Source organism: Artemia sp. Qi Xiang Cuo, chromosome 12 (genome assembly GCF_049724085.1).
Source record: "Artemia sp. Qi Xiang Cuo chromosome 12, ASM4972408v1, whole genome shotgun sequence".
Lineage (NCBI taxonomy): Eukaryota > Metazoa > Arthropoda > Branchiopoda > Anostraca > Artemiidae > Artemia > Artemia sp. Qi Xiang Cuo.
Genome location: NC_142805.1, coordinates 39,511,437 through 39,534,649, shown reverse-complemented (window position 1 = coordinate 39,534,649; position 23,213 = coordinate 39,511,437). Strand labels below are relative to the sequence as shown.

The following is a 23,213-nucleotide window of genomic DNA, read 5'->3' as shown; positions in this document are numbered from 1 at the left end:
AATATATTTACTTGAAAACTAGCCTTCGATGTCCTACAATTCTTAATATGCTACATAAAAATTCTGAGGAGTTTCTCCAGCCAATCAGCAGTATCACGTAAATGTAACTTTTACTTTACACAAAAATTGTTTTTATAGTATTAGGGCGCCCATTCTTTCTTTGGTATCCATATTAGATGCTTAGTCTAAACATATTTTTCCAAAGGAGAGGATACTGGAGGATGAGTCTCCTGTCCACCTTGCTTGAAAGCACTTCTCACAAGAAGCTATAATCTTCGGCCTCAAGAGTTCAGAATTGAGGGTTTGGGTGCTCCCTCTCTTCAAAAAGATCCACCTTTAATCTTTAGTGCATTTTATATAATAGCTCATCATTTTTTATGAACCGTAGTTGCGTTTGGGGAAGAATGCAATATTCTGTGGTGGCATATACTCTGAAACTAGGAGGAGATTCATATACCTTTTAGACAGCTGCAAGTCGATTAGCTATCCTCCAATTTTCACTTGATAACCTTTCGGACCTGTTAGAGCCAAAATTTTTCTCTTGCCGTACAGAATGGCAGAAAAAGGACTCTTTGCTCTGGTAAAACCGGAAACTTTTAGGCTGTAATATACAATGTAAGCAAGTTTAAATCGACGTTTTGTTTAAAAAGTTTCATGCGGTAGTTTTTTGGTCTTTGCTGTGTAAAAAATTGTGGTTGTGGCACTTAGGGCAGAAATTGGCATTGCCCTGCTGAACCCTGCTGAGCACTTCCCTTTGCAATTCAAAAAAAGCACCGAAACATTCGATTTTTCGTTCTAACAAACCCCCTCCTGATATTCTACTATTAATACTTGGATATGATTGCCCCGGGAAAAAATAAAAAAATCAACGAATGAAACAGACAAACAAACACGCACTTATTGTCACGTTTTTCGGGGAAAAAAAATCAAAATTTGTGTGCTTATGCACAAATCTACTTAAAAACTCCAAAATAGGGTTCTTTGACATCTTGACTAAGATCGCGCAATTTTCATCGGGACCATACTTCGATTAGAGCGTGTTTCCTTGCTTTTTTCACTGTTATCTCCCTTAGTGTAACAAAAATTTTTAAGGCTATTACGTTTTTCGTTAATTTTAAAATTAATTAATTTTACATATTCGAAGTCATCATTAAACGAAATTTTTCAAATCATTTATTGTTATCAAAATTTCGGTTTTTAAGGTTTGGGTTACTATGGAGACTTATCGTTCCAACAGCTCGATACGGCGAATTGGTTGAATACAGCTGGTGACTTACCTCTTTTTCCTGCTTTGGAAGAAAAGCCATAGAAGAAAACAGTGTTGCTAGATACAGAGAGTAGAGTGCCAATGGAACAAACCAAGACGTCGTAGGAAGAAATGGATTCCACTTGATATACCGTGGGTCAGCTATTTCTGAGCAATTAGATAAATGATAAGCTTCAAATCCAAGGATCCTTAAGAAAAAAAAATTCAATCTTGAGTTCATAAATGCACCAAGAAACAATTTTTGTATGAAATAAATAAATTTGAGATTAACCTCTCCCCTGAGAATATACCGTACACCTTGACAGTCCCCAGGCAGTAAGTATTTTGTTTATCCCGAATTAATATTGAGTTAATCCGTCCAAAACTGAAAATGCCGGAATGGAGGAGCAAGTGTGAAATTTATACACACCTTAAAATTCAAACACCATGCTTTGCTAGCGTTTCAAGAAAAAGTGTAAGTCGTGCTGCGCTAAATACAGGAGTTCAAAGAGAGTCAAAAAGACTCTCTATCGGAAGAAATTCTATTAACCATTTTAAATGGTCATCAGCCTTTTCTCTATAGGTCTTCATTATGTAGCCTTTTTACTATCAATAGAAACTTAAGCTGTATCATAGTGAACCAAGGCAGCTTTCCTTCAATCCCTTATATATTCTTGTCAAGCGTATTCTAGCAATTAGGAAATAATTCTGTTAAATAGCAAAATATTATTTTTACATACGAATTAAAGAACAACATAAAAACGTTAAAACAGACAGAAATTATTCTATACATGAGGAGGATTGTCGCCTTCTCAACCCCTTCTCCCACTCTTTACGCTAAAGCTTCATAGTGCTTTAAAATACCTCTTAGTCCAATTCAATGGCTCTTGTGCTTGAACAACCGTTCATGAAGATTTAGGACAAGTTTTAGCATATAAAGTAGGGGATAAGGAAGGGACAACCCCTCTCTTTTATGGAATAATTTCTCCCTTTTTCCAGTTTTAGCTTCGGTCTTTACTTTCATTTTTAAAATATTATTGTTTATTTTTTAAATTTCTGGTCGTTCTCACTAGCATACTGAGGATTACCCTAAAACAAGTAAGGCTAACACCCCTCCAACCCGACTCCAGATATCATAATACAACTTTGGCGCACAGACACTTCGAAAATAAGAGTTCATTTAGTGTATTTGCTTTTTGAAATAAGCCATAACTCTCTAAAATAGATCCTGTCCGCAATATTGGAGAACTTCCAACTTTTCAGGCCTCATGCTACTCTGTTTAAGGGTTCAATATTTGTATCTATCTTATCTCTTTATGTGAGCAATAATTGTGTATTTATTTATGTATTTTTTTGCGAAAACTGCTCCATCTCTTTTTGAGAAGAATAGCATTTTGGTATTTTCTGGCCTAAAGAAACAATCTATAATGGTCACGAGTTTGAGAAAATCCGTTAAGAGCCTTAATTGGGAAAAAAAGATTTGCGGGGTAACACTATATTTATGAACATATTTCAAGTGAATAAATTACATAATTTTCCACCCAAGAGTGATCGTACCGTTCTTAGTTTGTAAGACGCAGAAAACATTAAAAAAGGAGCATAGCCAAATTCAAAATACCAGGTTTAATGAGTTCTTTACAAAACGCGTTTTAAGCAGTTTAGTAATGCCCAGAGGACAAATGAATAATCTAAACTATCAAATGTGACAAAGCCAATCCGAGCAGCTAAGATAAAGGTTATTGAAAAATGTCTGAAGTTATGATAAACGAAAATGAAGAACAAAGAAATATATGATTAGAGTGCTTGCGACAATGACAATTACAACGAGTCAAATTGAAATTAAAGAACAAAGAGATATCCGGTTAGAAGATAACGAAAAAGAGAATTAAAACGAGTCAAAAACAAAAGTGAACAACAAAGAAATATGAGCTCACAAGACATGCAATAAGAGGAACAGAGCAAAATAAGTAAAGGGAAGGAAAAAGAAATATGCCATTAGAAGATAAGCGGTAGCAAGAATGTAAAGCGACAGCGAGAGAACGTGCCAAAATATTTTTAAAAATTGGCATGGTTGGATATTTTGGCCTGCAAAAATGAGCTAAATAGATCATGAGCTCAAAAAAAGTCGGTTAGAGTTTTAATGTGGGGAAAAATTCATATGAGTAAATGAGAAAATTTCAAGGGAATAAATTACATCATTCCCCATACCCCACATGAATGATCGTATCGTCTCATAACGCCTAGACGAATTTGGGTCTACACTGCTGAAGGTATAATAAGGACAAAGTTTCTCCGATGGTCAAATTTTGACATACGGTGGAGGAGAAGATGTTTATAGGTAGCTTAAACCGGAGGAGGATCATCGGAAAAAAGCGAGAAAAAGGGTTTTTCCCACGCAGTAACATCAATCGGGCGAGGTTGCAAAGACAAACTTGGTGTCAGTTTCGAAACTCTCTTACAAAGCTGGTGGTATTAATTCTTTTCTTACGTGTTGCTGTCTGAACTTATCTATTTTTCCCACGGCAGAAATCTTTTTGGAACCCACATTTGGTTGACTTAACTATCGAAAAAATACGAGTACTCGTAACACCCGTACGGGGAAGATCAAAGTCAGCCCAAATCCGAAACCAAAACTTATTACGGAGCTCGGTATCTTGCAATTCATCATCCTCTTTCTAACCATGTTTCTGTATCCCTATTTTGGCTGTTTTTGAAGGCACAGATACAGAAGAAATGACCTTAAGAGCATGCGTCAACTCAGCAAGGAAGCAATAATAGGTAGCGTAATAGCACTGTCTAAGTAAACAGCGATGTAGGCACAAAGTATTATTATAATTTTTTATTTTTTTGTTTTTTAGACCAGGGCACTTCGTATAGAAGGAGAGTCTTAGCAAGTTCGAAAAAAATTCGATAGGAAATTGAAGAGGATAATGCGCTTTTCAATAGTCGAAAGTGATTGGTGGGCAACCGACCCCCCTCCCACGCCTATCATTTTCCCAAACGTATCCAGTCAAAATTTTGAGATAGACATTTTGTTCAGCGTAGCTGAAAAGTCCATAAATTATGTTTTTGAGGATGAAAAGCCCCCCCCCCACAGCCCTCAAAGCAAGGATTTTAAGTATGCCCTGGGGGTATATAAGGCGTTTATAGAAAGGATGGTCGTACAAGCTTTGGAGGGAGATTATTGAATTAGTAATCACAGGGTTTTAGTGCCCTCCTTAGGAGTAAAAGTGATCGGAGGGTGTATAAGCCCCCCACCCCAACTCCAAAGTCATATTTTCCCGAAATCCATCTTTTAAAAATTTTGAGATGGTCATTTGTTGCCGCAAAAACTTCAAAGAGGGCTCATTTGATTGAAAATTGCAAGGGCTTGGGGTATTTTTTATAGCCAAAAGTGAATAAAGGGCAATAAGTCCCCCCCCCACCCCCAAATGCTATTCATTTCCCAAAACGTATCCAATCCAAATTTTGAGTAGCCATTTTGTTAATCGTAGTAGGTAGGTCAGGAAATTATGTCACTGAGGATTACCCCGCCCCCACAGCCTTCAGCGCAAGGGTTGTAAGATATGCCCTGAGGGGATATAAGTTTTTTTGGAAAAGGTGGTGGTATAAACTTTGGAAGAGGATCACTGGACAGAAAATAGAAAGTTCTAATGCCCTTTATAAGAGTCAAAGTGATCGGATGGCAGCCACCAGTAGCGACGGGGTCACTATTCCGGTACGAACAATGCACTTGCACACTCCAACGAGGTAGAATACAGGGGGGACAAGATGAGAGCCAATCAGAGGCCTACAATCCCTGTACGAACAAGACCGCGCCCATTTCTTGACCAATCAAGGGCTGCTTCTAAGTGTATTGAATACGAACGGGAGTGACGCAACAGATCTAAGGAATCATGCGGAACTCTAAAGAGATAGAAATTCTATTTTAATAAGACTTCATTTTCTTTAAGCTTAGCAATAAATTCAGGAATTATTATTTCGAAGCCTTAATAGTGTAACTAGGACATCTTCGATAATTTTCAGAATTTGAAACAAGATACAAGGAGATTCATAGAGATTGAATATATTTAACACGGGAATTGTTTCCTGGGAATTTTCAATGTGTCAATGCACAGTTGCCAAAACAAATTAACCGTTAGAGATTAATCGACATTTTAGGGGAATTATTTGGGCCATTGGTGTCAAGATGACATTGAGAATTAACATAGCTTTACTCCCCGATTCTGTTCTGTATATTACACAGGTACTACTTAAGCAGTGTCGACAATAAAAAAAGTTAATCATTTATTTTTTTAACATGATAATTTCATTTCAACTTTTTTTTACATGTCTTAGAATGAACAAGTACACAATATGGGATTAGTGAGACGATTATGGATTTGAACATCAAGGACCGCAACCACCAAATACCCTAGCCACCAAGGACTTCAACCTCCAAGGTCCCCTTTCTCCAACCTCTAAGGGGCCCCTTTCCCCAAATTTTTGCCGCCCCCCATTTTATAATACTTTTCTTGAAGTTTTTTTCAACTTTTTTATATTATTTTTAAACATGTTTTTTTTCAAATTTTTTACGTATCTTAAAATAGCATGAAATATGCTTGCGGATGAACCCATTATTCTCTATGCATGCACTTGAACACGACGTGGCTTTCCAAGTGATACTCTATGCCCAGTTATCAAGACCAGTATACCAGTATGACCAGTATAGTTGATGAAGAGGGGCATCTTCTTGCTCATGGTTCTAGTAACACATTACCTACTGATACATCTTATTTCCATCGTTCTTGTATTAGTATTCAATTGAATGCAAAGGAGAAAAGAAAATCCAACTGCTGCACTAATGTAATAAATCATATCATGTCTACGTACCAGAACTGTTACCTGTGTAAACACAATGTGAGAATAGACATTGAAATCGCTAGAAAAATAAAAAGGGCAATGGCATACAATATCATCAATGATTATAAAGATAAATTGATGGAAAATGAAGCACAAGTGAACACTATTACTTCTATTGAACATATAGTCAACGAATTCAATAGTACCAAAGATAAAATGCAGATTGAGCCAGTAGGTGACACCCCACTAAAAATTGTATATGACTCAAAATGAATGAATGATTATTCTACTAATTATGAACTAAAAGAAGAGAATATCTATAGTATCAAGAGAGCACATGATAAATTATTCTATGGAACAGATTCAAAATATCCAAAGTTGTTCAATGATTTTAATAATGTATAATGATGTCTGAAACATATTTTTATATTAATATTCTACATGTCATTATTTCATTAAAAATATATTGTACATTACTTTGTTACATGACCTTTATTTTTAGGCTATGCTAGAACGTCAAACGTTCAGAATATCTATTAAAAAGGTCAGAGATGTAAGAAAAGGAATTTTCAGAGATAAAGATACTACTAGCAGGCTCATAATGGATATATTATAAAACAAGATACTTTAGCAGAACTTTAACCAAAGTCTGAGACAGATAAGCTGAATTTTTTCTCAAAAATCTCCACAGACAAGCAAACAATCGTCCTGATACACATCAGAGAGAATTTTAGTTTTCAGAAACAGGAACATCCACGTTTAAAATACATCTGTTTCTATTAATAATATTTGATTTTTTAATATGGTTTGGTTTTAGTTTTCAGAAATAAGAAAATCCACGTTTAAAATACATCTGATTTTAATAGTAATTTTTTAATAAGGTTTCGGTTTTAGTTTTCGTAAATAGGAACATCCGCGTTAAAAATATATCTGATTATATTAATAATATTTGATTTTCAATAAAGTGGGGTTTTAGTTTTCAGAAATACGTTTTAGTTTTCAGAAATAAGAATATCCACGTTTGAAATACATTTGATTATTATAAATAATATTTGATTTTTCTTAATAAAGCTGGGTTTTAGTTTTCGGAAGTAAGGACACCTACGTTTAAAATATATCAGGTTTTTAGTAATAATATTTGATTTTCTAATAAAGTAATTTCATTGTCAAAATCAACGATAAACCCATTTAACAAGTTGAAGTACTCATCTTTTTCACTCCCAACATTACTTTACGACTTTTTGCATAAACATCCTACACCAAGAAATACTTTTCAAAAGGCTTTATTTTATTATTTATTAACAAGTTCTTTTCTTAATATTCCTCCTCAACCCATTTTAAAAGTGGAAGCACTCATCTTTTTTCACTCCCAACTTTACTTTACGACTTTTTGCATACCCAAACAACAAGCAATACTTTTCAATAGGCTTTATTATATTATTTGAGAACAAGTTCTCTTCTTATTATTCAATCTAAACCTGTTTTACAAGTTGAAGTACTCATCTTTTTCACTCCCAACATTACTTTACGACTTTTTGCATATCCCAACACCAAGCAATACTTTTGAAAAGGCTTTATAATATTATTTCAGAACAATTTCTTTTCTTAATATTCCTCCTAAACCTGTTTTACAAATTAAAGTACTCATCTTTTTCACTCCCAACAATACTTTACGACTTTTTGCATACCCCAACACCAAAAATACTTATTTTACTTTTTCAGAACAAGTACTTTTCTTAATATTCCCTCCTAAACCTGTTTTAAAAGTTAAAGTACTCATATTTTTTTACTCCCAGCATTACTTTACGACTTTTTGCATACCCGAATACCAAGTAAATACTTTTCAAAAGGCTTTATTATATTATTTCAGAACAACTTCTTTTCTTAATATTCCTCCTAAACCTTTTTTACAAGTTGAAGTACTCATCCTTTTCCACTCTCAACATTTCTTTACGACTTTTTGCATACTCTCAACACCAAGCAATACTCTTCAAAAGGCTTTATAATATTATTTAGTGCTAGGTTACGTGCATGCACGTAACCTAGTCTAAATTAACCTTAAAAATGAATAAAACCCAACTTTAATAAAAAATATGCAAAAAATATACCACGTAACCTACTCTAAATTGCCCTTAAATGGTTGAATAATCTCCCTCTTGAAAAGCATTGCTTGGTGTTGGGGTATACAAGAAGTCGTAATGTAATGTTGGGAGTAAAAAAAGATTAGCACTTCAACTTGTAAAGCAGGTTTAGGAATATTAAGAGAACTTGTTCTGAAATTATATAATTAAGCCTTTTGAAAAGTATTGCTTGGTGTTGGGGTATGCAAAAAGTCGTAAAGTGATGTTGGGAGTGGTAAAAGATGTGTACTTCAACTTATAAAACGGGTTTAGGAAAAATATTAAGAAAGAACTTGTTCTGTAATATTAAAACAAAAGCCCTTTGAAAAGTATTGCTTTGTGTTTGGGTATGCAAAAAGTTGTAAAGTATTGTTTGGAGTGAAAAAGATGAGTACTTCAAATTGTAAAATGAGCTTAGGAGGAATATTAAGAAAAGAACTTGTTCTGAATTAAATAATAAAGCTTTTTGGAAAGTATTGCTTGGTGTTGGGAGTGAAAAAATATGAGTAGTTCAAGTTGTAAAACATGTTTAGGAGGAATACTAAAAAGAACTTGTTCTGAAATAATATAAAAAAGCCTTTTGAAGTGTATTTCTTGGTGTTGGGGTATGCAAAAAGTTGTAAAGTAATGTTGAGAGTGAAAAAAGATGAGTACTTTAACTTGTAAAACAGGTTTAGGAGGAATATTAAGAAAAGAACTTGTTCTGAAATAATATAATAAAGAATTTGAAAAGTTTTGCTTTGTGTTGGTGTATGCAAAAAGTCGTAAAGTAATGTTGGGAGTGAAAAAAGATTAGTACTTCAACTTGTAAAACAGGTTTAGGTGGAATATTAAGAAAAGAACTTGCTCTGAAATAATATAATAAAGAATTTGAAAAGTATTGTTCGGTGTTGGGGTATGCAAAAAGTCATAAAGTAATGTTGGGGGTGAAAAACGATGAGTACTTCATCTTATAAAATGAGTTTAGGAGGAATATTTAGAAGAGAACTTGATCTGAAATGATATAATAAAGCCTTTTGAAATGTATTTTTTGGTGTTAGGGGTATGCAAAAAGTCGTCTAGTAATGTTGGGAGTGAAAGAGGATGAGTACTTCAACTTGTAAAATGGGTTTAGGAGGAATATTAAGAAAATAACTTGTTCTGAAATAGTACAATAATACCTTTTGAAAAGTGTTTTCTTGGTGTTGTGGTATGCAAAAAAGTCGTAGAGTAATGTTGGGAGTGAAAAAGATGAGTACTTCAACTTGTAAAATGGGTTTAGGGGGATATTAAAAAAAGAACTTGTTCTGAAATAATGTAATAAAGCCTTTTGAAAAGTATTGCTTGGCGTTGGGGTATGCAAAAAGTCGTAAAGTATTGTTGGGAGTGAAAAAAGAGTACTTCAAGTTGTAAAACGGGTTTAGGAGGAATATTAAGAAAAGAACTTGTTCTGAAATAGTATAATAATGCCTTTTGAAAAGTATTGCTTGGTGTTGTGGTATGCAAAAAAGTCGTAGAGTAATGTTGGGAGTGTAAAAGATGAGTACTTCAACTTGTAAAATGGGTTTATGAGGAATATTAAGAAAAGAACTTGTTCTGAAGTAATATAATAAAGCCTTTTGATAAGTATGGCTTGGAGATTGAATATATTTAACGCGGGAATTGTTTCCTGGGAATTTTAAATGTTTCAATGCACAGTTGCCAAAACAAATTAACCGTTAAAGATTAATCGACATTTTAGGGGAATTATTTGGGCGAAAAGACATTTTAAGGATTATTTAAGCGAAAAAGATTGAGACATTTTAGAGGATTAATTGGGGTGAAACTCTGTGATCGCTATAATAGACATGTACAAAATATGGGATGTGGACAATATAAAACATTGTTTTAGGCAATGAAGTATGCTAAAAAGTTGAAAGTAATAGAGCCATTGGTGTCAAGATGACATTGAGAATTAACGTAGCTTTACTTCCCGATTGTTTTCTGTATATTACACAAGTACCATTTAAGCAGTGTTGTCAATATAAAAAGTTAATAATTTATTTTTTAACATGATAATTTTATTTCAACTTTTTTTACATGTCTTACAATAAACAAATAAACAATGCGGTATTAGTGAGACGATTATGAATTGTAACATAAAGAACCGCAACTACTAGTTAACCTAGCCTACAAGAATTTCAAATTCAAATGTCCCCTTTCTCCAACCTCTAAGGAGTCCCCCAACTTTTTGGGGCCCATCCCTCCCATTTTTATAGTTTTTGAAGTTCATTTTTTTAACATGATGATTTCATTTCAATTTTTTACATGTCATAGAATGAACGAGTACACAATATGGGATTAGCGAGATGATTATGGATTGGAGCATGAAGTACCGCAACCACCAATGACCCTAGCCACCAAGGACCTCAACCTCCAAGGTCCCTTCTCACCAACCTCCAAGGAGCCCCCTCCCTCCAACTTTTTGCACCCCCCCCCCACCCCCTATTTTTTAATACTTTTTTTGAAGTTTATTCAACTTTTTTTTAATTTTTTTAAACATATTTTTTTTCAAATTTTTTGACGTATCTCAAATTAAAATGAAATATGCTTACGGATGTACCAATCATTTTCTCTGCATGCTCATAAGCACAATGCGGCTTTCCCAGTGATACTCTATGCACCGGTATCGACGCAACCTACTTTATTGCATGTATTAAATCAGTAATTTTTCTACATTGGAAGGATTGACATCTGTATCATATTTTTGTTTAAAAAGTGAAAATGAATGATTCGAGGAAAGTGTGTACACATGATAAAGTCATTGTTGTCTTGAATGCTGACAAGGAGAAGTATTTGAACTATGAAACAAGTACAAGTGGTAGCACTATTTGAAATGTATACGAGCGTTGTCATGACAGTCAGAGTTTAAATTTCATTGGAGTACCCAAGAATTTCCATTGTACAAATGGTGAATATGCAAGAGTATCATTAATAGAGATGATAGTGCTCAAAGAGAATGCCGACATAAAAATAATAATTGATGAAGAGGGGAATCTTTTTGCTCATGGTTCTAGTAATGCATTACCTACTGTTACATCTTATTCCCCTCGCTCTGGTATTAGCATTCAAATGGATGCAAAGGGGAAAAAAAGCCAACTGCTGCACTATTGTAATAAACCATATCATGGCTACCTACCAGAATTGTTACCTGTGTAAACACAATGTGAGAATAGACAGTGAAATTGCTAGCAAAATAAAAAGGGCATTGGCATACAATATAATCAATGATTATAATGATAAATCGATAGAAAATGAAGCACAAGTGAACGCTATTACTACTACTGATCATATAGTCAACGAATCCAATAGTACCAAAGATGAAATGCAGATTGAGCCAGTAGGTGACACCCCAGTAAAAATAGTGTATGACACAAAATGGATGAATGATTATTCTACTGATTATGAACTAAGAGACGAGAGTAACTATAGTATCAAGAGAGAACATGATAAATTATTTTTGGGAACAGATTCAAAATATCCAAAGTTATTCAATGATGTTAATAATGTATAATAATGTCTGAAACATATTTTTATATTAATATTCTACATGTCATTATTTCATTAAAAATATATTATACATTAATTTGTTACATGATCTTTATTTTTAGGCTATGCTAGAACGTCAAACGTCCAGAATATCTATTAAAAAGGTCAGAGATGTAAGAAAAGGAATTTTTAGAGATAAAGATACTACTAGCAGGCTCAAAGTGGATATATTGGAAAATCAGATACTTTAACAGAACTTTTACCAAAGTCTGAGAGAGATAAGCTGAATTTTTCCTCAAAAATCTCCACAGACAAGCAAACACCCGTCCTGACACTTAGCAGAGAGAATTTTAGTTTTCAGAAACACGAAGATCCACGTTTAAAATACATCTGTTTCTATTAATATTATTTGATTATTCAATAAAGTTGGGTTTTAGTTTTCCGAAATAAGAACATCCACGTTTGAAATACATCTTATTTTAATAATATCTTTTTAAATAAAGTTTTGGTTTTAGTTGTCGGAAATAAGAACATCCACGTTTAAAATATATCTGATTATATTAATAATATTTGATTTTTAATAAAGTGGGTTTCAGTTTTCAGAAATAGGTTTCAGTTTTTAGAAATAAGAATATCCACGTTTGAAATACATTTGATTATATTAATAATATTTGATTTTTCTTAATAAAGCTGTGTTTTAGTTTTCGGAAATAAGGACACCCACTTTTAAAATATATCAGGCTTTGTTAATAATATTTGATTTTCTAATAAAGAAATTTCATTGTCTAAATCAACGATAAACCGGTTTTACAAGTTTAAGTACTCATCTTTTTCACTCCCAACATTAATTTACGACTTTTTGCATACCCCAACATCAAGAAATACTTTTCAGAAGGCTTTATTTTATTATTTCAGAACAAGTTCTTTTCTTAATATTATTCCTAAACCCATTTTACAAGTTGAAGTACTCATTTTTTTTCACTCCCAACAATACTTTACTACTTTTTGCATACCCCAACACCAAGCAATACTTTTCAAAAGGCTTTATTATATTATTTCAGAACAAGTTCTCTTCTTAATATTCCACCTAAACCTGTTTTACAAGTTGATTTACTCATCTTTTTCACTCTCAAAATTACTTTACGATTTTTTGCATACCCCAACACCAAGCAATACTTTTTAAAAGGCTTTATAATATTATTTCATAACAACTTCTTTTCTTAATATTCCTCCTAAACCTGTTTTACAAATTAAAGTACTCATCTTTTTCACTCCCAACAATACTTAACGACTTTTTGCATACCCCAACACAAAAAATACTTATTATACTATTTCAGTACAAGTTCTTTCCTTAATGTTTCCTTCTAAACCTGTTTTACAAGTTAAAGTACTCATCTTTTTTTACTCCCAACATTACTTTACGACTTTTTGCACACCCCAACACCAAGCAATACTTTTCAAAAAGCTTTTTTATATCATTTCAAAACAAGTTCTTTTCTTATTATTCCACCTAAACCTGTTTTACAAGTTGAAGTACTAATCTTTTTTCACTCCCAAAATTACTTTACGTCTTTTTGCATACCCCAACACCAAGCAATACAGTTCAAAAGGCTTTATAATATTATTTTAGAACAACTTTTTTCTTAATATTCCTCCTAAGCCTGTTTTAAAAGTTAAAGTACTCATCTTTTTCACTCCCAACAAAACTTAACGACTTTTTGCATACTCAATACCAAAAAAGTACATTTCAAAAGGCTTTATTATATCACTTCAGAACAAGTTCTTTTCTCCATATTTCTCTTAAACCTGTTTTACAAGTTAAAGTACTCATCTTTTTCACTCTCAATATTACTTTACGACTTTTTGAATGCCCCAACACCAAGCAATACTTTCCAAAAGGCTTTACTATATCATTTCAGATCAAGTACTCTTCTTAATATTCCTCCTAAACTCATTTTATAAGTTAAAGTTCTCATCTTTTTCATTCCCAACAATACTTTACTACTTTTTGCATATCCCAACACCAAGCCATACTTTTCAATAGGCTTTATTATATTATTTCAGAACAAGTTTTCTTAATATTCCTCTTAGACCCATTTTACAAGTTGAAGTACTCAACCTTTACACTCCCAATATTACTTTACGACTTTTTTGCATACCACAAAACCAAGCAATACTTTTCAAAAGGCATTATTATACTATTTCAGAACAAGTTCTTTTCTGAATATTCCTCCTAAACCCGTTTTACAACTTGAAGTACTCATTTTTTTCACTCCCAACAATACTTTACGACTTTTTGCATACCCCAACGCCAAGCAATACTTTTCAAAAGGCTTTATTACATTATTTCAGAACAAGTTCTTTTTTTAATATCCCCCTAAACCCATTTTACAAGTTGAAGTACTCATCTTTTTCACTCCCAACATTACTCTACGACTTTTTTGCATACCACAACACCAAGCAAACACTTTTCAAAAGGTATTATTGAACTATTTCAGAACAAGTTATTTTCTTAATATTCCTCCTAAACCCATTTTACAAGTTGAAGTACTCACCCTCTTTCACTCCCAACATTACTAGACGACTTTTTACATACCCCTAACACCAAAAAATACATTTCAAAAGGCTTTATTATATCATTTCAGATCAAGTTCTCTTCTAAATATTCCTCCTAAACTCATTTTATAAGTTGAAGTAATCATCGTTTTTCACCCCCAACATTACTTTATGACTTTTTGCATACCCCAACACCGAACAATACTTTTCAAATTCTTTATTATATTATTTCAGAACAAGTTCTTTTCTTAATATTCCACCTAAACCTGTTTTACAAGTTGAAGTACTAATCTATTTTCATTCTCAACATTACTTTACGACTTTTTGCACACCCCAACACAAAGCAATACTTTTCAAATTCCTTATTATATTATTGCAGAACAAGTTCCTTTCATAATATTCCTCCTAAACCTGTTTTACAAGTTAAAGTACTCATCTTTTTTCACTCCCAACATTACTTTACAACTTTTTGCATACCCCAACACCAAGAAATACACTTCAAAAGGCTTTTTTATATTATTTCAGAACAAGTTCTTTTTAGTATTCCTCCTAAACATGTTTTACAACTTGAAGTACTTATATTTTTTCACTCCCAACACCAAGCAATACTTTTCAAAAAGCTTTATTATTTAATTCAGAACAAGTTCTTTTCTTAATATTCCTCCTAAGCCCATTTTACAATTTGAAGTACTCATCTTTTTCACTCCCAACAATACTTTACAACTTTTTGCATACCCAAACACAAAGCAATACTTTTCAAAAGGCTTTTGTTTTAATATTACAGAACAAGTTCTTTTCTTAATATTTTTTCTAAACCCGTTTTATAAGTTGAAGTACACATCTTTTACCACTCCCAACATCACTTTACGACTTTTTGCATACCCCAACACCAAGCAATACTTTTCAAAAGGCTTAATTATATAATTTCAGAACAAGTTCTCTTAATATTCCTAAACCTGCTTTACAAGTTGAAGTGCTAATCTTTTTTTACTCCCAACATTACATTACGACTTCTTGTATACCCCAACACCAAGCAATGCTTTTCAAGAGGGATATTATTCAACCGTTTAAGGGTAATTTAGAGTAGGTTACGTGGTACATTTTGCATTTTTTTTATTAAAGTTGGGTTTTATTCAGTTTTAAGGTTAATTTAGACTAGGTTACGTGCGCGCACGTAACCTAGCACTAAATAATATTATAAAGCCTTTTGAAGAGTATTGCTTGGTGTTGGGAGTATGCAAAAAGTCGTAAAGAAATGTTGAGAGTGGAAAAGGATGAGTACTTCAATTTGTAAAACAGGTTTAGGAGGAATACTAAGAAAAGAACTTGTTCTGAAATAATATATTAAAGCCATTTGAAAAGTATTTGCTTGATGTTGGGGTATGCAAAAAGTCGTAAAGTAATGTTGGGAGTGAAAACATATGAGTACTTCAACTTGTAAAACGGGTTTAGGAGGGAATATTAAGAAAAGTACTTGTTCTGAAAAAGTAAAATAAGTATTTTTGGTGTTGGGGTATGCAAAAAGTCGTAAAGTATTGTTGGGAGTGAAAAAGATGAGTACTTTAATTTGCAAAACAGGTTTAGGAGGAATATTAAGAAAAGAAATTGTTCTGAAATAATATTATGAAGCCTTTTTCAAAAGTATTGCTTGGTGTTGGGATATGCAAAAAGTCTTAAAGTAATGTTGGGAGTGAAAAAGATGAGTACTTCAACTTGTAAAACAGGTTTAGGTTGAATATTAAGAAGAGAACTTGTTCTGAAATAATATAATAAAGCCTTTTGAAAAGTATTTCTTGGTGTTGGGATCTTCAAAAAGTCGTAAAGTAATGTTGGGAGAGAAAAAAGATGAGTACTTTAGCTTGTAAAATAGTTTTAGGAGGAATATTAAGAAAAGAACTTGTTAATAAGTAATAAAATAAAGCCTTTTGAAAAGTATTTCTTGGTGTAGGATGTTTATGCAAAAAGTCGTAAAGTAATGTTGGGAGTGAAAAAGATGAGTACTTCAACTTGTTAAATGGGTTTATCGTTGATTTCGACAATGAAATTACTTTGTTAGAAAATCAAATATTATTACTAAAAACCTGATATATTTTAAACGTAGGTGTCCTTACTTCCGAAAACTAAAACCCAGGTTTATTAAGAAAAATCCAATATTATTAATAATAATCAAATGTATTTCAAACGTGGATATTCTTATTTCTGAAAACTAAAACGTATTTCTGAAAACTAAAACCCCACTTTATTGAAAATCAAATATTATTAATATAATCAGATATATTTTTAACGCGGATGTTCCTATTTACGAAAACTAAAACCGAAACCTTATTAAAAAATTACTATTAAAATCAGATGTATTTCAAACGTGGATGTTCTTGTTTCTGAAAACTAAAACCCAACTTCATTAAAAAATCAAATATTATTAATAGAAACAAATGTATTTTAAACGTGGATGTTCCTGTTTCTGAAAACTAAAATTCTCTCTGATGTGTACCAGGACGGTTTTTTGCTTGTCTGTAGAGATTTTTGAGAAAAAATTCAGCTTATCTCTCTCAGACTTTGGTAAAAGTTCTGCTAAAGTATCTTGTTTTATAATATATCCACTATGAGCCAGCTAGTAATATCTTTATCCCTGAAAATTCCTTTTCTTACATATCTGACCCTTGTAATAGATATTCTGAACGTTTGGCGTTTTAGCATAGCCTAAAAATAAAGATCATGTAACAAAGTAGTGTATAATATATTTTTAATGAATTAATGACATGTAGAGTATTAACATAAAAATATGTTTCAGACATCATTATACATCATTAACATCATTGAACAACTTTGGATATTTTGAATCTGTTCCATAAAATAATTTATCATGTGCTCTCTTGATACTATAGATATTCTCTTCTTTTAGTTCATAATTAGTAGAATAATCATTCATTCATTTTGAGTCATATACAATTTTTAGTGGGGTGTCACCTACTGGCTCAATCTGCATTTTATCTTTGGTACTATTGAATTCGTTGACTATATGTTCAATAGAAGTAATAGTGTTCACTTGTGCTTCATTTTCCATCAATTTATCTTTATAATCATTGATGATATTGTATACTAATTCCCTTTTTTATTTTTCTAGCGATTTCAATGTCTATTCTCACATTGTGTTTACACAGGTAACAGTTCTGGTAGGTAGCCATGATATGATTTATTACAATATTGCAGCAGTTGGCTTTTCTTTTCCCCTTTGCATTCATTTGAATACTAATACCAGAACGAGGGGAATAAGATGTATCAGTAGGTAATGTGTTACTAGAACCATGAGCAAGAAGATGCCCCTCTTGATCAACTATTATTTTTTGTCGGCATTCTGTTTGAGCACTAAAATATTTGGTAATGATACTCTTGCATATCCACCATTTGTACAATGGAAATTTTTGGGTACTCCAATGAAATCCAAATTCTCAATGTCGAGACAACGATCGCATACATTTCCAATAGTGCTACCACGTGTACTTGTTTCATAGTTTAAATACTTCTCTTTTTCAGCATTCAAGACAACAATGAGTTTATTATGTGTACACACTTTCCTCGAATCATTCATTTTCACTTTTTCAAACAAAAATATTATGCAGCTGTCAATCCTTCCAATGTAGAAAAATTACTGATTTAATACATGCAATAAAGTAGGTAGTGTCGATAACTGGGCATAGAGTATCACTTGGAAAGCCGCGTCGTGTTCAAGTGCATGCATAGAGAATAATGGGTACATCCACAAGCATATTTCATGTTATTTTAAGATACGTAAAAAATTTGAAAAAAAAACATGTTTAAAAATAATATAAAAAAGTTGAAAAAAACTTCAAAAAAAGTATTATAAAATGGGGGGGGGGGGCAAAAAGTTGGGGAACGGGGCCCCTTGGAGATTTGAGATAGGGGACCTTGGAGGTTGTGATCCTTGGTCGCTAGGGTCTTTGGTGCTTGCGGTCCTTGATGGTTAAAATCCATAATCGTCTCACTAATCCCGTATCGTGTACTTGTTCATTGTAAGACATGTAAGAAAACGTTGAAATAAAAATTATCATGTTAAAAAAAATAGATGATTAACTTATTATATTGACAACACTGCTTAAATGGTACCTGTGTAATATACAGAACAGAATCGGGGAGTAAAGCTATGTTAATTCTCAATGTCATCTTGACACCAATGGCTCTATTACTTTCAACTTTTTAGCATTCTCCATTGCCAAAAACAGTATTTTATATCGTCCATATCCCATATAGTGTACATATCTATTATAGCGATCACAGTTTCACTCCAAATCATCCTCTAAAATGTCTCAATATGTTTCGCCCAAATAATCCCTAAAATGTCTCAATCTGTTTCATCGAAATAATTCCCCTAAAATGTCGATTAATCTCTAACGGTTAGTTTGTTTTGGCAACTGTTCATTGACACATTTAAAATTGCCAGGAAACAATTCCCGCGTTAAATATATTCAATCCCTATTAATCTCCTTGTATCTCGTTTGAATTTCTGAAAATTATCTAAGGTGTCCTACTTACACTATTAAGGCTTCAAAATAATAATTCCTTAATTTATCGCTAAGCCTAAAGAAAATGAAGCCTTATTAAAATAGAATTTCTATCTCTTTAGAGTCACGCATGATTCCTTATATCTGTTGTGTCACTCCCGTTCGTATTCAATACGCTTAGAAACATCCCATGATTGGTCTAGAAATGGTTGTGGTCTTGTTCGTACAGGGATTGTAGGTCTCTGATTGACTGTCATCTTTTCCCCCTTGTATTCTACCTCGTTGAAGTGCGCATGTGCATTGTTCGTACCGGAATAGTGACCCCCTCCCTACTGCCACCCCCCCCCTCCACTTCGTATTTTCCCCGAATGCATCCGATAGAAATTTTGAGAAGGCCATTTGTTATCGTAGATTCTTCGAAAATGGCTGTTTTGACTGGGAATTGATAGGAATAGTGCCCTTTTTAATAGCCAAAAGTAATCGTAAGGCTACAAGCCACCCCTCACAGCACGGTCATTATTTTTCCAAACACATCCAATGAAAATTTCGAGATTTCCAGTTTGTTCAGCATAAATGAAAGGTCTGGAAATTAGGTCTTTGAGCATGACAACCCTCCCCCCCCCACAGCCCTCAGCGCCAAGGTTGGAAGTCATGTCCCGAGCGAATATAAGTTATTTATGGAATGGGTGGTCATACAAATTTTGGAGTGGGCTCATATGATGCATTGGATAGACATTTTAGATAGCTCTTCGTTCAAAAATAGCCAAAATATCATATAAAAAGGCTTTTGGGGTTGACAGAATCCCCCAGGTTCTGGGGGGAATGGTTGTAAGTTATGCCCCAGGGGTAAATAAGGTTTTAATGGAAGGGATGGTTGTGTAAACATTAGAAGAGGTTCGTTTGATTGGAAATATGTAGGTCTAGTACTGTATTAAGAGTCAAAAGTGATGGAGAGCAACTAGCCCTTCCCCCTCCCTTACATCCTCATTTCCCGAAACGCATTCAATTGAAATTGCGAGATAGCTATTTTGTTACTTATAGTCAAAAAACTATATAAAAAAGTCTATATGGTGGACACGACCCCACAGAGCCAGGGGCAAGGGTTGTAATTTATGCCCCCTGAGCATATAAGGTTCTTATGGAACGTGTGGTCGTATAAACTTTGGATCGGACAGAGCTCATTCGATTGGAATTCGGAAGTTTTAGTGCCCTTTTTAAGAGTCAAAATTGATTAGAGGGCAATCAGCATCCCCCCCTCTATAAATCTCCAAAACACATCCGATAAAAACTTTAAGAGATCTGTTTTGTTCAGTATTGTTGAAAGGTCTAATAATTTTGTCTTAGGGGATGTCAATCTCCCAACAGTCCTCAGGGCAAGGACTGTAAGTTAAGCAATTCGTTGATTGTTTACATAAAGAAAATATTATTGAGAAAGATATGCTTGCTTGAACTTTACTTTTCAGGAACAAAAAGGACATTCAGGTGAGCCTTTTAGAGAAGGATGAAGGAGGTGGTGAACTAAATCAAACGACACTTTGTGTATAAGGACTGTGAAAAGGGCGTAACTCAGGAAAAAATCTCAGTATATTAATTTGGAAAATTCAGGATAGGACAAAGGAGATGATCAAAAAAGTCAATATTTAAATGCTACCAATCCTACTACAACTACCATCACTACTACTACCACACACCTCCATTTACAATATTGAGGGGAAATTCGAACTAAATCAAAAGACGCTATGTACATTCACGTTATCAAAAAAGTGTATCTCAAGAATTGATTTAGGTATTAAGTTGGAACTTTCAGAGAACGCTTAAAGGAGAAGATCATCTGACCAAAAGGCAATATGTACACACTAGTGCGAGTGCTACTGATACTGCTACATTTACTACTAATACTACTACTTCTACTGCAACTGCTTGTAAGGCTAAGAGTATTGAGATGAAAGTTTTAAGAAGCATATGAACACACAGGTTAACAAAAGGACATATCAGCAATGCCATAGCTATGGCTAATTGCATTAAGTTGAAAGTTCCAGGACTTGATAACAGGGATGTTCTACTGACCAATAGGTAATATGGTAATATTATGACCGCTACTAGTACCACCGCTATTACTATTAACACTATCAGAGGCAACGCTGTAGCGTTGCCTATGGTAAAGGCCATACGGCTCCAATGTTTTATTTTTTTTCCCCAGAGGCACTTCATATGGAAGGGGTCGTCGTAGAAGCTTCAAAGAGGGCTCATTCTATTGGAAATCAAGAGTTCTAGTGCCCTTTTAAATAGTCGAAAATGATTAGAGGAAAACTAGCCCCCCCCCACGCCCATCATTCCCCCAAACACATCCAATCAAAATTTTGAGATAGCCATTTTGTTCAGCGTAGTTGATTTTCAGATAGAAAATATATTTTTGAGGAGAATATTCCCCCACAACCCTCAGGGCAAGGGTTTTAAGTTATGCCCTGGGGGCATATAAGGTTTTTAAATAAGGCATTGTCGTACAAACTTCAAAACAGGCTTATTCGATTGGAAATTAAAGAGCTAGTGTCCTTTTGAATAGTCGAAAGTGATTGGAGTGTAACTAGCACCCCCCCACGGCCATCATTTCCCCAAACACATCCAATCAAAATTTTCAGATAGCCCTTTTGTTCAGTGTAGTTGATTTCCAGATAGAAAATATATTTTTAAGGAGGACACTCCCCCAGAACCTTCAGGGCAAGGGTTTCAAGATATGCCCTGGGGGCATATAAGGTTTTTATAGAAGGCGTTGTCGTAGAAACTTAAAAAAGGCTCATTCGATTGGAAATTCAAAGGGATAGTGCCCTTTTTAATAGTCGAAAGTGATTGGAGGGCAACTAGCCCCACCCACGCCCATCATTCCCCCAAACACATTCAATCAAAATTTTGAGATAGCCATTTTGTTCAGTGCAGTTGATATTCAGATAGAAAACACGTTTTTGAGGAGGACAATCCCCCACAACCCTCAAGGCAAGGGTTTTAAGTTATGCCCTGGGAGAATTTAAGGTTTTTATAGAAGGCGTTGTCATAGAAACTTCAAAAAAGGATCATTCGATTTGAAATTCAAAGGGATAGTGCCCTTTTTAATAGTCAAAAGTGATTGGAGGGCAACTACCCCCCCCTATGCCCATAATTCACCCAGACACATCCAATCAAAATTTTGAGATAGCCATTTTTGTTCAGTTTAGTTGAATTCCAGATTGAAAATATATTTTTGAGGAGGAAACTCCCCCACAACCCTCAAGGCAAGGGTATTAAGTTATTACCTGGCGGCATAAAAAGTTTTTATAGAAGGCGTTGTCGTAGAAACTTCAAAACAGGCTCATTCGATTGGAAATTAAAGGGCTAGTGCCCTTTTTAATAGTCGAAAGTGATTGGAGGGCAAATAGCCCCCCCCCCCACGCCCATCATTCCCCCAAAGACATCCAATCAAACTTTTGAGATAGCCATTTTATCCAGTGTAGTTGATTTCTAGATAAAAATATGTTTTTGAGGAGGAAACTCCCCCACAACCCTCAGGGCAAGAGTTTTAAGTTATGCCCTGGGGTCATATAAGGTTTTTATAGAAGGTGTTGTCGTAGAAACTTCAAAACAGGCACATTCAATTGGAAATTCAAAGGGCTAGTACCCTTTTTAATAGTTAACAGAGATTGAAAGGAAACTAGCCCCCCCCACGCCCATTAGTTCCCTCCAGAATACCACACCATAGTGGCATATAGCCATTTTGTTCAGCGTAGTTGATTTCCAGATATAAAATATATTTTTGAGGAGGACAATCCCCAACAACCCTTTGGGCAAGGGTTTTAAGTTATGCCCTGGGGGCATATAAGGTTTTTATAGTAGGCGGTGTCGTAGAAACTTCAAAAAAGGCTCATTCGATTGGAAATTCAGAGGGCTAGTGCCCTTTGTAATATTCGAAAGTGATTTGAGGGCAACTAACCCCCCTCACGCCCACCTTTTCCCCAAACACCTCCAATCAAAATTTTAAGACAGCCATTTTATTAAACGTAGTTTTAAGTCCTGGAAATTAAGTCTTTGAGGATTACAACTTTGAGGATTAATTTAAGGATTCTCCGAATCCTTCATATTATTTCTTATGGAAGGGATGCTCGTATAAACTTTAGAGAGGGCTCATTTGATTGAAAATTGAAAGTCCTTGTTCACTTTTTAAGAGTCAAAAGAGATTGAAGGGCAACTATTCCCTCTCCCTCCTCCACACCCTAAATGCATCAGATAAAAATTTTGAGATAGACATTTTGTTAAAATAGTTCAAAGTTCTGATAACAAAAAACTCCGGTGTCGACACAGCCTACCAGTGCCCAGGGGTAGGCATTGTAAGTTATGCCCTGGGGCATAACTTATTAAGGGGGGTTTATAACTTATGGGAAGGGGTATTGTATG

The 23,213-nt window shown here is 34.0% G+C and overlaps 1 protein-coding gene across 1 annotated transcript in view; it reads right to left on the bottom strand.

Moving 5' to 3' along the window:
- The window catches only part of LOC148946102 (piezo-type mechanosensitive ion channel component-like), a 174,136-nt gene that overhangs the window by 134,301 nt on the left and 16,622 nt on the right, over positions 1-23,213 (bottom strand). Inside the window, exon 5 of the mRNA XM_089097608.1 lies at positions 1,278-1,455. Coding sequence (XP_088953734.1) covers positions 1,278-1,455 — 178 coding nt within the window. The remainder of the gene's footprint in view (positions 1-1,277; positions 1,456-23,213) is intronic.